At 56.6% G+C, this 13,674-nt stretch overlaps 5 protein-coding genes across 5 annotated transcripts; 2 read left to right on the top strand and 3 right to left on the bottom strand.

Annotated features, from left to right (window-relative positions):
* Nucleotides 1-1,200: 1,200 nt before the first annotated feature.
* Nucleotides 1,201-2,718, bottom strand: FDH1 (S-(hydroxymethyl)glutathione dehydrogenase; the record flags this gene model as incomplete). Its single annotated transcript, XM_037328792.1, has 4 exons — nt 1,201-1,418; nt 1,475-2,251; nt 2,407-2,536; nt 2,698-2,718. The coding sequence occupies 4 exons, from the start codon at nt 2,716-2,718 to the stop codon at nt 1,201-1,203; spliced, it is 1,146 nt and encodes a 381-aa protein (XP_037172879.1).
* A 1,902-nt stretch (nt 2,719-4,620) lies between these two features.
* Nucleotides 4,621-7,985, top strand: NUP85 (Nucleoporin NUP85; the record flags this gene model as incomplete). Its single annotated transcript, XM_037328791.1, has 2 exons — nt 4,621-7,026; nt 7,077-7,985. 2 exons carry the CDS (start codon nt 4,621-4,623, stop codon nt 7,983-7,985), a joined length of 3,315 nt encoding a protein of 1,104 aa, XP_037172876.1.
* Nucleotides 7,986-8,467: 482 nt separating this feature from the next.
* Nucleotides 8,468-10,228, top strand: yisB (Uncharacterized protein; the record flags this gene model as incomplete). Its single annotated transcript, XM_037328790.1, has 1 exon — nt 8,468-10,228. The coding sequence occupies one exon, from the start codon at nt 8,468-8,470 to the stop codon at nt 10,226-10,228; it is 1,761 nt and encodes a 586-aa protein (XP_037173366.1).
* A 382-nt stretch (nt 10,229-10,610) lies between these two features.
* On the bottom strand, nt 10,611-11,435 carry CGCA056_v013545 (putative glutamine amidotransferase-like protein; the record flags this gene model as incomplete). The annotated part of the gene is made up of 1 exon (XM_037328789.1): nt 10,611-11,435. One exon carries the CDS (start codon nt 11,433-11,435, stop codon nt 10,611-10,613), a length of 825 nt encoding a protein of 274 aa, XP_037172878.1.
* Nucleotides 11,436-11,996: 561 nt separating this feature from the next.
* Nucleotides 11,997-13,189, bottom strand: CGCA056_v013544 (Galactose/lactose metabolism regulatory protein GAL80; the record flags this gene model as incomplete). Its single annotated transcript, XM_037328788.1, has 2 exons — nt 11,997-12,532; nt 12,592-13,189. 2 exons carry the CDS (start codon nt 13,187-13,189, stop codon nt 11,997-11,999), a joined length of 1,134 nt encoding a protein of 377 aa, XP_037172877.1.
* Nucleotides 13,190-13,674: the final 485 nt, after the last annotated feature.

Raw genomic sequence — 13,674 nt, 5'->3', positions numbered from 1 at the left:
AGCACAGCAGTCGACGGATGCTCGGGTATCCGCCGACGACCGGGCGGCCGGGGCGTAGTTTCTTGCTTGTTTGCTAGGTCCGGAGGGCGAGAGTGTGTGGTTGATCCGATGTTTGACGGCTGGTTCATGGGGGTTTGCGCTCGAGCATGCTGAACTGTGTTTTTGGGATCAACAATGCCACTTCCAAAACTCCGCGACAAAGTCTATATCTGAGGCTCAATGGACGGGTTCTGTGGATTGTGGTGCTTGAATTGCGGATGGGCGTGTTTCTCACGTGTTCCTGTGGGAAGAAGTTTATGCTTGGAATTGGGAACAGGAGGGAAGAGGAAGAGGAGGTTTGTTCGACTAACATCAGCTGAAAAGTCACCGGGCGGGGCGTCAGCAGCGTTTCGATAGTTCCTGGCGTTCACGACATGCACCGGGAGGGGAGGCAAGGGCAGGGCATTTTTTCGGCTGGTATGTCTTCGGGTCTGCGATCCCATGGACACGGAGCGGGAGTCTGCAGCAAGCTGAAAGCTGTGCGTCTCGCCTCCGCTGCAAGGAGTCGGTCACACTGCGCGATGAACATACACCACCACCCCCGAACGGGAAGGAGGTCTGGAAGGGATGGCGCGCCCGGCGCGCTGGGGCTTGAGTGACTTTAGGGGTATGGCGCCGGGATGAGTGGCGTGGTGTATCGGCGCCGGAAGTGAGAGTGATCTTCGGGTTTGCCGAATGCGACCGGCGGCGGTTCTGGAACGTCACGGCTCCGGTGGATGGCGGAGGAGCCGACTGTCAAGGTTCACACATATACCTCACGCACGCATGCTGATCGTCTTTTCTCAGGTCCCTGCTTTTCTTCTTACGACACGTCGCTTTATTGCTATCGAACATTGCTGTGGTACGCCATTGCGTAGGGACAGGCTGAGCGGCAGAGCCTCCTCGTTGTCGTTGTCGTCGTCGTAGTCGTGGGCTTCGTCGCAGTCGTTCTTCGTCGTCATCGAGTCGTAGATCGTCGTCACCGTCACCGCCACCACCATCTCGCCTATCCGCCTGGCTTCACAATTTTGCATCCCGGGATTTCGCGACGAAAGATTTGATATCGTTTTCACTTTTTTTTTGTTATTAAACTATCAGTAACTTTTTTTTGTCTTATAATGAACACTGAATTGACACGAGAAAAATAACGTCGTGCAACCAGAGCCGTGTGTTCGTGGATGCTTACTTGCGCATGTCGACCACGGCTCTGATGCAGTCGCCCTGCTTCATCGTGTCGAAGGCCTCATTCATCTCGCCGAGGGTCTTGCGGTGGGTGATGAACTCGTCGACCTTGAGGTCGCCCTTGATGTAGTCCTGGACGAGGCCGGGCAGCTGGGTGCGGCCCTTGACGCCGCCGAAGGCGCAGCCCCTCCAGACGCGGCCGGTGACGAGCTGGAATGCTGTGGATGGGTGTTAGTATCATGATCCACGAGGGGAAGAGAGGCAGTAAACTTACGTCTGGTGGAGATCTCCTGGCCGGCGGCAGCAACACCGATGACGATGCTCTGTCCCCATCCCTTGTGGCAGGCCTCGAGGGCAGCACGCATGACGCCGACGTTGCCGGTGCAGTCAAAGGTGTAGTCGCAGCCGCCGTCGGTCATCTCGACGAGCTTGTCGACGATGGAGGTGCCCTTGGGCAGCTCGGTGGGGTTGACGAAGTCGGTGGCACCGAACTTGCGGGACCACTCCTCCTTGCTGGGGTTGACGTCGACGACGATGATCTTGGCGGCCTTGTTGACGACGGCACCCTGGACGACGGACAGACCGACACAGCCGGCGCCGAAGACGGCGATGTTGTCGCCCTCCTGAACGTTGGCTGTGATGCGCGCGGCGCCGTAGCCGGTGGTGATGCCGCAGCCGAGCAGGCAGGTGCGGTCCATGGGGGCGTCCTGCTGGACGGCGACGACGGAGATGTCGGCGACGACGGTGTATTGGGAGAAGGTGGAGGTGCCCATGAAGTGCAGGAGGTCCTTGCCCTTGCACTTGAAGCGCGAGGTGCCGTCGGGCATGACGCCCTTGCCCTGGGTTGCGCGGATCTTGCCGCAGAGGTTGGTCTTGCCGGACTTGCAGAACTTGCACTCCTTGCACTCGGGGGTGTAGAGGGCGACGACGTGATCGCCGGGCTTCACGTTGGTGACGCCCTCGCCGACGGACTCGACGATGCCGGCGCCCTCGTGGCCGAGGACGATGGGGAAGGCGCCCTCGGGGTCCTTGCCGGAGAGGGTGTAGGCATCTGTGTGTGTGTATGTTAGGTCTCTGAGGTCTTGCTGGTGGTGTTCGATCGAGGGGGCTTCCGGGAGCTATGCCGGGAGCTGGAAATGCGGTCTCGGAAGCTAATCCGAAGCTCCTGCGTGACGATGTGAGGGGTTTATATCGGGACTGACTAACCTGTGTGGCAGACACCGGTGTAGTAGATCTCGATACGGACCTCGTGGGCCTTGGGAGGGGCGACTTCGATGTCCTCGATGCTCAAGGGCTTACCGGCCTCCCAGGCGACGGCAGCCTTGCAAGTGATGGTCTGTTTGGGAGATCATTGGGTCAGCGGAGAGCTCGGGAGACGTTCAATGGCGGGCGGGTTGGTGGGAAAACATGACGAGTCGTAGCTAAGCTACCCCGCAATGTGAAGCAGCAGCAGCACCGTCGAGTGGCAGGGAACATGACGGTAAAGATTGGACATACCTTTCCTGCAGTGGAAGACATGATGGGTGTTTTATTTGATGAAGGGAGGGTCGATGAGAACCTTGATGGAAGAGGAATCACGCACTAAGCCTTGCTTTACTGGGCAGGGTCAGGTATTTATTTCAAGAAGGAGGGGGGGAAATGGATCTCGAGATGCAGACACCACACACACACACCCTCACACCCAAGACCCAGACGAACTGCCGCTTGGCTATGGCTGGGCGTGCAAATGGATCTCCAAACCCCACCCCGCTCTATGCTTTTTTCCCCTCCACAAGAGAAAGCACTGGACGCGCCGTGGACGGGGTGCTCGGGGGTTCGGGGAGGGGGATACGCAACTCAGATGGCGACTACTTTGAAAAGCGGGGCTTAAAACAGCCCGTCATCGAGTGCTGGTAAAACAGAGTTGATGCCAGCCGCGACTCTCGGTACAGCCATTGGAACCACCCGCTGCGAGTGCAGAATTACCCCAAACCAGTACGTCATTGGCCGGGCTGGGCTCTTGCTCTTCCTCCCTCGCCCTCAGTTAGCGGAAGCGAATAAACCCCGGAATTCAATGTTATTCGCTGTTCAATGTCATCTGTGTTCTAGGCAAGCGTACGGCAGACCAACCGGCCAGCCATCCGGGCAACCCCTCCTCCACCCGTCCGGCGTCTCTTCGTTGTTCATGGCTTGCTGCACATTTGATACTTGTCTGCAGGAGGGGCCGCCAAAAGTTTAAGCCGTCGGGGTTAGGCCTTTGAGGTGCCATTTGCGTCCCCGTTCAGGCATAGTCCGTCGGCGATTGTTACGAGAAGCCAAGCCGCTGCCGCTCGCGATGCCCTTCCGTTTCGCCAAGGAGGAAAGGACAAGCACGAGGCCCGGAGAGTGTGTGTCGAGTAAGAGCTGGAGGAGTCACGGAGCACAGCCGCTGACCAAGACAATCCGACATATGTCCGGGCCTGGGCCGCCGAGGGGAGTCTGTTACCTACAGGCTACGGAGCTGTGTTTCTCTGTGCCAGAATTGCCAGCCGTATCCTGCCTGCTTGGGTAGCTCTATCCTATCTTATCTCAAGGTCGGACGGTGACCCGACGCCGAAGCCGGCCGTGAAATGCTGGAGCCGGCGTTGGGTGAGAAGCCCGCAGAGCAACGATAAGACGGGATCGTTGTCCGGATACCGACCTCCGTTGCAGATGATTGATGCTGTGAGATAATAAGAAAGAACCTTTGACTATCTGCTACATCTCGAGCTAGAATACATCAAAAGGCAGAATACATCATAAACACAGAACAAGTATCCGAGAGAAAGAAATCATGCCACATTACCCCGCAAACGCAGTGTTGCGTTGATGCAGCCAAGCAGCCATCACCATGTCATCATATCTTCATAGTGTGGAGGGAACGTCTGAACTCTGCTGTGCCGAAACCTCCAAAAATACGACCCCGACTTTCTGTAGTGGAAAGCTGAAGTTGGGGGAGTTTGGATGCATCGCCTCAGCAATGTGCCACACCTCTTGTCGGGAGTCGGAAGCGTGTGTGTGAGGTGAGGCGGGATGGGGAAGCTCTCGGTTTTTAGCGTCTGTTACGTACTTTTAGCGGCCAGCTCCCCAGCTGAGAGCTCCTTGCAAGAAAACTGGCAGGCGGCCGGCCAAAGTGGGGCCTCTGGTGCGGCTTCCTCCGCGTTGACCAGGCGAGCATCGCGAACCTCCAAAATTTATCCAGCAAGCGCGTCCAGCCAAACATCGCAGAGGTTGCTGCCCAGCCTTGCTCATCCACCACGACACGCGCGCCCATCCCAACCCCGACAAGCCCGTCAATCCCGACGAACGCGACACGATCAATTGCTTCGCTGGCTGACACGAACGAAAATTTCCTTGCATTTGCACACCGCCCGCGAAACGAGACGCAGCCGGGTGACCTAAGGTCGCCCGCAATCAGTCGCCATGCCCAACAAGTTCAGCTTCAACGACGACTGGAGCAGCTCGCCGCCATCCACCCCTGGCCAGAACACAGGCAAGGGGTCGGCTTATCCCTTTGGCGATAATCCGTCGACAACACCCGCAGGCCCTCCACCGTCGTCTCAGGCGTCATTCACACCTGCCGGCGCACCGTCTGCATCATACCTCGGAAGCTCCTTGTTGGGAGCTAGCACTAACCAGAAAGCGTTCAATTTTGGCGGTGCGAGCACCTCAGGCCCTACGAAAAACCTCTTTGGACTCAGCAATGCCACGTCCCAGAACCCCTTCTCGCAGAAGCCGTTGGGCCAGTCAATCCACCAGAGCTCCAAGCACGTCAGGCAGCCCTCGGGACTGAGCAAGGAGTATGGCGCCGCAGAGCGCGACGTAACATACGACAACCGCACCGGCCGGTACATGATTCCCGACGACTCGGAGGAGGAAGAGGAGGATGAAGAGGAGTACGACGAGCGTGAGGAAGCCGATGCTGAGATGGAGCGATACCTCGAAGCCGATATCGATGAGGAGGATGCTGATGGCGAAGCAGAGGACGAGGGATATGCCGAGGACGACGATGACATGTTTCTGAATATGCGCCACAGCACGCGCCACGACGACGATCCTGTCTACTCCGACGATGGTGTGGATGGCGGTAACGGGGAGGAGTCGGACCTCTTGCTTCTGGCAACACCAGCGGCGACGGAGCGCATGCGCAAGGAAGCTGAAGATATCTTCCGTGCCTCATCTATGCGTCGCTCTTCAGCCTCCAGACGGAAGGACTTCAAGTACGCGTCCATTGCAAAGGATCTACACAACCAGATGGGTATGACGGTGATCACGGAGTCGCCCGAGGTTGTTTTGAAGACGGAGGACTTGGTGAACCAACTTTACGACGAGGGAATTGGTGCGCAAGAGGACCCGGACAAGCTGGATGGTTCGTTGGCGACGATTGTGTACCCCTTGGTCGAGCTCTGGGACCACTTCTCCGAGACGCTGCCCATGCCCGAAGGAGAGCACGTCGCTGAGATTGGACCTGGGCCTGACGCTGAGCCCTTCCACAAGGCCGCCTACGTCGCCAGGCTGGTCCTCCAGATGCATCACACCCGCTTTGCTGAGGGCCCCGGTGAGGTTAAGGCGCCACCTCTGCCCCAAGTCCTCTTCAACTGGATCGAGGACAACCACAACCTCTACCCTGATCAGTTCAACATGGTCATGCGTCACAGGCCAAGCCCCGCCAGCCACAGCCTTTTCTGGCCTACACTTCGAAGCGCACTCATCCGCGGCAACGTTAACCTTGCTTCCCAGTTGCTGAGGAATGCCGGATGGGAGTCTGTCAGGAAGGGAACTCGCGCAGAACTGGCGTACAGCGGCAAGGCCTTGGACAACCTGCAGCGTGCTGTCGGCATAACATGCGAGGCACTCGACATGTGCCCAGGGAACAAGGGCAACTGGGACCTCTTCAGCAGCGACTGGACGCTGTATCGTATCCAAGCTAAGGGCTCACTGGACAAACTGCAGCGGTTCGCAGAGGGCAAAGATAAGGGCTTGTATGGCGGCGACAGCGACGACAGCTCATACGGCCCTGGTCGCACATCTCTGGCTCGCCTAGCCCGGAAAGCCGAGGGACAGGTTCCTTGGGATATCTACGAACACCTCCAGACCATTTACCAGATCATCATGGGCACTCCTGATGCCATTCTCGAGACGGCGCAAGATTGGTGCGAGGCAACGATTGGTCTTTTCGGATGGTGGGAAGAGGGACGCGGACAACAGAAGAGCCTGCGCATGTCTCGATCGCAGGGACTGCGTCTGCCAGCTGTTTCATCTGGCCCAGAGAGCTATTTCGAGCGCTTGTCGCTTTCTTTCCACACTGCGATCGAGTCGGATTTCCACATCAACGCAATGAACCCTGTCGAGGTGGCCATTGCCTCCGCTTTCGAGTCGAACTTTGCCGCGATAATTGGCATCTTGCGAGCATGGTCTTTGCCCATTGCTTCTTCCGTGGCGGAGCTTGCATCTCTCGGGCAGTGGCTTCCGAAGCCCGAGCCGCCCAACTTGATTACTATGGACAGCTTGGACATGGAGGATCTCGACATCCTTGGAGTTAGCCCTCAGGGGGCTGATGAGGTGGAGGGCATCAAGGATACGACACTCACGCATTACGCACGAGAATTGGCCGGAATCGACCAATTATCTGAGACTCGCAGTGGCTGGGAGATGGCGATCCAAGTGCTGGGTCGCATGGACTCAGCCGCCAAGTCTGAGGAGATGGTGGGCGAGCTGCTTGGTGATATTCTGCAAACCATCGACGGTGATTCGGGCGTGACTGTGGACAAGATCTGGAGAATCTTGAACGATCTCGGCATGATCAACTACGCCGAGCAGACCGCTGAGGTATGGTGACTTCCTTTGGGGAGAGTGACAAGTCAGCTAACAAATCGCAGACGTATGCAGACATCTTGGGAGAAGAATCTCACAGATATGGAGAGGCATTGTGGTACTACGCCCTTGCCCACAGACCAGGCAAAGTGCGCGAAGTGCTCAACCTGCTAATGTCATACTCTCTCCTACACTCTACGGTTTATCCTCCTGCGAACGACCTGGACGACCACCTTCACAAGTTTCTAAACGAGCGATCGCAAACTCTCGAGCAATATGCCAAACAGGACCTCGAAGCGGCACAACTTCTCGGCCGCATGCTCAGTGGTTACGCTACGCTCAGAAAGTACTACGAGATCCGGGATACCGACGGACTAGCAAGCATGTCGGCACACAAATCTACTTCTCTTCGCAAGCAGGCCGCGTCCGCTCTAATTGCTGTCGTCGCCAGTTCCGATGACAACATCCGCGGCGGCCTGTATGATGAGACGCGTGATGCCGTTGTCAGCGAGGACTTCATTCTTGCGCTGCTCGGCGAGGCTCTTCCATTCGTCAACCAGAGCCCTGCAGTCATCACGTTAGATCAAATGGACATCCTTCTCAAGGCGATTGAGGACATCCAGACGGTCAACTCAACAATATTCAATGCGGCGGACGAGTTCTTCAAGCTCGTCCTGGCTTCGGCTCAAGGTCTGAAGGGCTCTACGCCAGCGGACCTCATGCGCAAGAGCACCGGCTCCCTCAGCGGAAGCTACATGCTGAGCGGCAGCTCCATGCTCGCGAGCCAGCTCAACCGCTCCATTAGCGGCGGTGCCGGCCTCTCACGCGCTAACACCAAGCGTGGCTGGGACTGGAGAACAGGATTGACGGCGAACGCATCGGCAGAGGACGTGCTCCGCGTCCTGAGGCTGGGCTTGTCGCGAGACCTGGCAACGTTGTGGCTGGCAGATGCTGATAACACGCCATTGTATTAGGACCGCATTGGACGTGTCGCGGGTGTCAAGCGCAAGCGCGGCAGTACGGTGGAGGAAGACGGAACGGGACGGAGTTTTTAAAGTAGGCATGGGCATTACAAAAGAAATTCAGATGTATAATACCTTGGCTTCATCCAGAGAGGAGGCCTTACCGGTGTTGGTTTTACTGTCTTATGTCGTTATATGAGACCACAAACTGATGACAACATTCGTACAATACTGAACTTGTGAATGACAGCTGGTGTTTCTCCTTCTCCCTGAGGTTCCTGTTGGATTGAAAACCCGTGGATCTTAAGAAGCAACGGGGAACGGTCGCTCCCGAACGGTCGCGTGGGTCCATGCTTTCTTTTTTTCCAACAACCAACGAAAATCGGCTCTCTCATCTCCCATCAACACACTTCCAATTCGCCACCATTGGGTTCATTTCTTCCTCCTCGATCCTCAACAATTCATATGGAGATGTCAACCGTTATAAAACGATGATGAGAGTACCGACCAGAGCGGCCCGTCTCATTGGGACCGTGGGATATGCGCGGTCGTTCCCGTCGACGGGAGTCCTGCGGGCGCTTCCATGGAGCAGCAAACGCGTCTGTGTCGGACCACTGGCAATCATTTCGAATTTTCACCGTTATTACGCTGTTGATACGTCTGAGTCTTCCAAGGAGGAGTTTTCCGAGGCCGCGGAGGCAGAGAATGAGCGTGGCGGGGATGAGGCCCATGAGGAAGACTTTCAGCCATCGAACGAGATCGATGACCGCTGGGAGCCCTATCGCCGGAATAGAATCAGCCCTCGCCGCCGCTCGCAGGCGGTACGAGCGGTTCACGCGGAGCTGAATCGCATGGAGAGGGGTCACTCGAGAGTTGCTCACAAGACGCGTCTGGATGGGCGTCTGAACTCGAGGAGAGGGCTGGGAAGCAGGGGAACTCCCGATTTTGTTCAGCCGTTTATCGAGCGCAGCAGGAGGACACGAGAAGAAAAGAAGCAAGTGGAAAGGGAGCGTCATGAGGAAGTGCGCCGTGGGAAGAAGCGAAACGAAAACCAGCCCGTGGTGATCACCATCAACGCTCAACCGGGGCACAGTGTATCTGTGCATGCGACAGTGACCCCCTACTCATACACAACTTCAAGGGCGGACACACCGCCAGAAAATGAACCTGAACGCCCGAGATGGCGGGCCTCTTCACATGACGAGGATGTTCACGTGGCTAGCGAAGATGGATCTGTTGCGCCATCAGCACCGGAGGCGTCTGTGTCGCCTTCAGTCTCGTCGGAAGAAAAAGTACGACCGCCGGTGGAAAATCTGGGCACGAGAGACGAGGCGAGTGAGGCCAACGAACGTGGTGAAGAAGAACAAGTCAGGGGTGAGCCGGGAGTATGCTCTCTCTGCGATCGCAAGTCGTATCAGATGACCAAGCACCACCTCGTTCCCAAATCGGAAATTGAAAATGCAATAATCAAGCGTGGGCGGAAGAAGAATGAAACGATCCCCGTCTGCAGGCCCTGTCATGAGATGGTGCACTCAAAGCTCACGAATTTGCAGATGGCGCGGGGGATCAACACGCAGCGTGCCCTTCGGAGGTCACGAAGCCTGGAAGCCTGGTTCGAGCAGAGACGGAAGCAGGGTCTTTCGTCAGATATGGAGGTCGACGTTGAGAGTAAAGACGAACCGAAGCGACCATCAAAGCAGGATGCTAAGAAGGATGCTAAGAAGGATGCTGTTCGTAGGATACTGTTGACGATCAGGGCGGCACAGTTGGATCCTTTGAGCGGCTGGCGCGGATCGCATGCACTCCAGGCCACCTGCTCGCTCGTTCGCGCGATTATGTTGTATGAACGCGCATCGGTGCGGCTAACGAAATCGGGAACAAGCGAGATGCCTCCACCACCCCATTGGGTGGACGAAGGCTATATCAAGAAGCAGATTCAAACAGAGTCAGAGCTAAAATTGTGGTTTGAACAAATCGTTTCCACCGAGAAAAAGAACCAAAAGTCGGACGTGAATCCTCGGCCGGTTAAGGATCCTAAGCAGATTAAGGTTTCTAAGCTGGCCAAGGATCTCAAGGAGGTTGAGGATCTTGAGAAGATAGAAGATCCTAAGGACGTCGAGGACTCTAAGGAGGTTGAGAATTCTAAGAAGATAGAAGATTCTCAGGAGGCCGAGGACTCTAAGGACGTCGGGTATCAAATCCCGGTTCAGGAGACTGACACTACACATCTTCCTTCGCAACCGAAGTATCCTTAACCGGGATAGCAGCGTTGCAGCCACCACGGTCCTATTCTACGCAAGTAGACCTCATCTCCAGGCTTCAGGGCAGCCTCGTGGATATTGGCCAATCTACCTTCCAGGAGCCGCCATTCAGCAAACAGCAAGAACCGGGGGCATTGGGCGAGACCAAACCTTCGATCAAATGCGACGAGGCACTCGATTTGCGGAAGCCTAATTCCAGGGTTGTGTAGATCGGGAGGTAGGAAGCAACGGCAATTTAGAAAACAAATCGGCCCGTGTATAAACGCATCAGATACACTTGGGTATTCTACGTCCGCTACAGAATATGACGACCCCCGTGCCGTGACCAAACCCCCCCCCCCCCCCGCCCCCCAAGACCGAACCTATCTCGTCTAATCTACGAAATGCCCAACAAGAACCTCAAAACCCACTCCGCGGCAACGCCCGCGTCGTCCTGCCTCCTCGTGCCCTCGAACGCCTTCTCCAGAAACTCTGGCGAGAAGCCCTTCTCCGGCGTGTAGAAATGCTTGATCGTCTCCTCCATCATGACCTGGTCGCCCTCGAAGTGCGGCTGGATGGTGAGCACGCGCGAGGGCTCGTACAGGCCCTGGACGGCGCACTGCGCGCTGCCGCCGATGTTGAGCCACGAGCCCGGCAGCGTCGCGGGGAGGGCGACGTGGTCGCCGTGGCACATCTGCAGCCTGAGCCCGCGGACGTCCTTTTGCTGCCCGTCGTCGACCTGTGCGAGGCCGCGCAGGCAGGGGTACTCGGCGACGAGGCGCGGGTGGAGGGCGATGGTCTGGACGCCGAACTCGTAGCCGGCGGGGTCCTTCTCGACGACGGCGCCGTGCGGGCCGAGGAGGACCTGGCCGATGAGCTGGTGGCCGAAGCAGGTGCCGAAGATGCGGACGTGGCGGTGGTTGGCGTAGACGTCGGCGATGAAGGCGGCGAGGCGGAGGACCCAGGGGTGGGTGTCGTAGGCGGCGGCGATGGAGCCGGTGATGAGGATGGCGGAGACGGCGGCCGGGTCTGGGTAGGCGTCCTCGAGGACGTTGTGGGTCGTGAAGGTCGGGACAGGGAGGGAGGCAGCGGTCGCGGCGGCGGTGAGGTGGTGGATGTAGGCGGCGCTGTAGTATTTGCCGTGGGAGTGTTGGATGGAGGGGACTGTTGTGTCTGTGTCTAGGATTGCGATTACCGAGGGTGTGGGTGTTGGTTCGGGCATTGTGAGGGCGTGATGGGTTTGGGTTTTAGTGGTTGATGAGGAGGCGTGAGATTGGGTGTAAGTTGCGGCTCACATAGAGGGCTTCTGATTGAGACGAGAATGAAGAGTCGTGATATTGGAGAAAGACGCTTGAGAGAGCCGTCTTGCTTGCTGTGTTCACTGAATGATGTTCTTTCGTCCAATGAGCATCAGCCAAAATGAAAGACAGTGTAACACCCACATAGAATTTGAGAGTTTGTCGAGTGCGGTTGGAGGGAGTCCATCTCGGGTGTCATGCCGAGTCAGATTTCGGAGGGAATTTGTCACGATCTCCGGGCTTCGGCATGCAACGCCGGCATCGGCACTGGCGCCGAGGGTGGATCCACCGGCATGGACCGGGCCTTGAACAGCGGGCTTGTGGTGCGGAACCTGTGATCTGCGGTGAATTCTTAGGGAGACTCAGTTTTAAACAATAATTTCATGTATTCAGTTGAACTTGATGGTTTTGTCGAACATTCAGCCTATCCTCTAGAGGTAAAGTTCACTGCTAACGACATGATTGATACAAAACCATTCTATCCCCTAAACACTCAAGCCTGACTTCTCTAATATGGTATCCAGCAGTTGATGATTCCGCAGCCCCGACTCAAAGTCAGCGTACAGTTCGTTCTTCCCCTTGGCAAACGCATCCAGGACCAAAGCCGTGTTCACAGCCCGCTGCCCAACATCGGCCGCAGCCCCAAGATCCGCAGCGAGGCCCACGTCTCGCGTCTCTCCGCCAAAGACCTTGACCCTGATCTTCCGGTTCGAGAAATATCCCTGCCAGCTGCTCGAGGGCGAGGTGATTTCGACCTCGCCCTTGGAGCCGGAGATGATCCAGCGGATGCCGACGTCGTCGATGGAGGCCTGCGTCGTGCGGAAGTGGACAGTGGCCAGGGCGCCGCTCTGCAGGCTGCCCTGGACGAGGATGTGATCCGGGGCGGTCTTGGGGTGCGAGGGAATGGCGATTGCGGTTCGGTCTGCGGTATAGATTGGCACGTAGTCGTTGTCTGTTTTGAGGATTGAGCTGATGCTGGAGGTGTTGAAAGGGCCGAGAATGTGGGTGAAGGAGTCTATGACTACAAAAAGGTGTTAGGGAACCTGTGCCTTTATATGAGATTGGTAGGAGATCGCTCACAGTGTCCAAAGACTATGTGGAAAGCGCCCGCTCCGCCTTTGATGTCGAGAAACTGCTCCGTCCCCTCGATCCAAAACTGCGGAGGCAGAGCGGGAAGAGTGCCGATGACGGTGGTATTCTTGACCTCTCCAATGTCTCCGCTGTTGATGATCTCCCTCAACTTGATCATGGAAGGATCAGCGCGAGCCTGCAGGCCAACAATAGTTCTCAGTCCATTGGTCTCGGCCAGCTCCACCATCTGCTCTGCTTCCGCAGCGGAATGACCCAAAGGCCACTCGACAAAGACCTGCTTCTTCTTCTGCAAAGCGGGGAGGGCAAGTTTGAGGTGGTGGGTTACGACGACGCTGACGATGACGAGGTCGACATCGGGGTCGTTGGCCAGGTCCTGGGGGTCACCGTAGGCTTTGGTGGTTTCTGGGAGGTTGTGGAACTGGATGGAGCGACGGGCGGCTTCGGTTGTGGTGTTGCAGAGGGCCACTATGGTGTACTCGGGAGATTTTTGAAGGGAAGGGAGGAAAGATGCTGAGGCCCAGGTGCCGGGGGCATATGAGGGGGCTTTGGCTGAAAGGCCGATTATGCCGACGCGGATTGGAGACATGGTTGATGATATAAGTGATGACTGCCTTTAAGCAATGTCGAGAATGACCTCAAAACTGCGCGAAAATTCTGAGAGCGAGACTTTGGTAGCCCTTTTAATATCATTTGACGGGAGGGTGTCAAGATACCATCAAAGAGTGTAAGTGCCTCGAAGTGCCGAATATCCGCGTCAACTCCGCAAAGCTGGATCCTAGCCAACCCGATGGAACTTCTGCACAACAGATAATCAAGATACCTACTTACAGCACACTCGCTGACAGTCTGTAGAAGATAATGCTTCCATGGCATGACGCTTGTGGCGTCTCTCTTGCGAGCTCCGGAGTTGGGCGAGATGACGGCCTCTGATTGGCTGCAACTCCGCTGAAAGCAGCTAACAGCTACATCTGTCTCTCAGCGCCCTTTTGAAACGCAGATCGGAATGCGTGAGATGTGACAAGATCATCAATTATTGGTTTGGACCTCGGAAAATCCAGGCCATCTCTGTCA

This window comes from Colletotrichum aenigma (assembly GCF_013390185.1).
Source record: "Colletotrichum aenigma strain Cg56 chromosome Unknown KSG_Cg56_contig09, whole genome shotgun sequence".
Classification (NCBI taxonomy): domain Eukaryota; kingdom Fungi; phylum Ascomycota; class Sordariomycetes; order Glomerellales; family Glomerellaceae; genus Colletotrichum; species Colletotrichum aenigma.
Note: the sequence above shows the minus strand (reverse complement) of the source record. Positions and strands in the feature narration are given on the sequence as shown.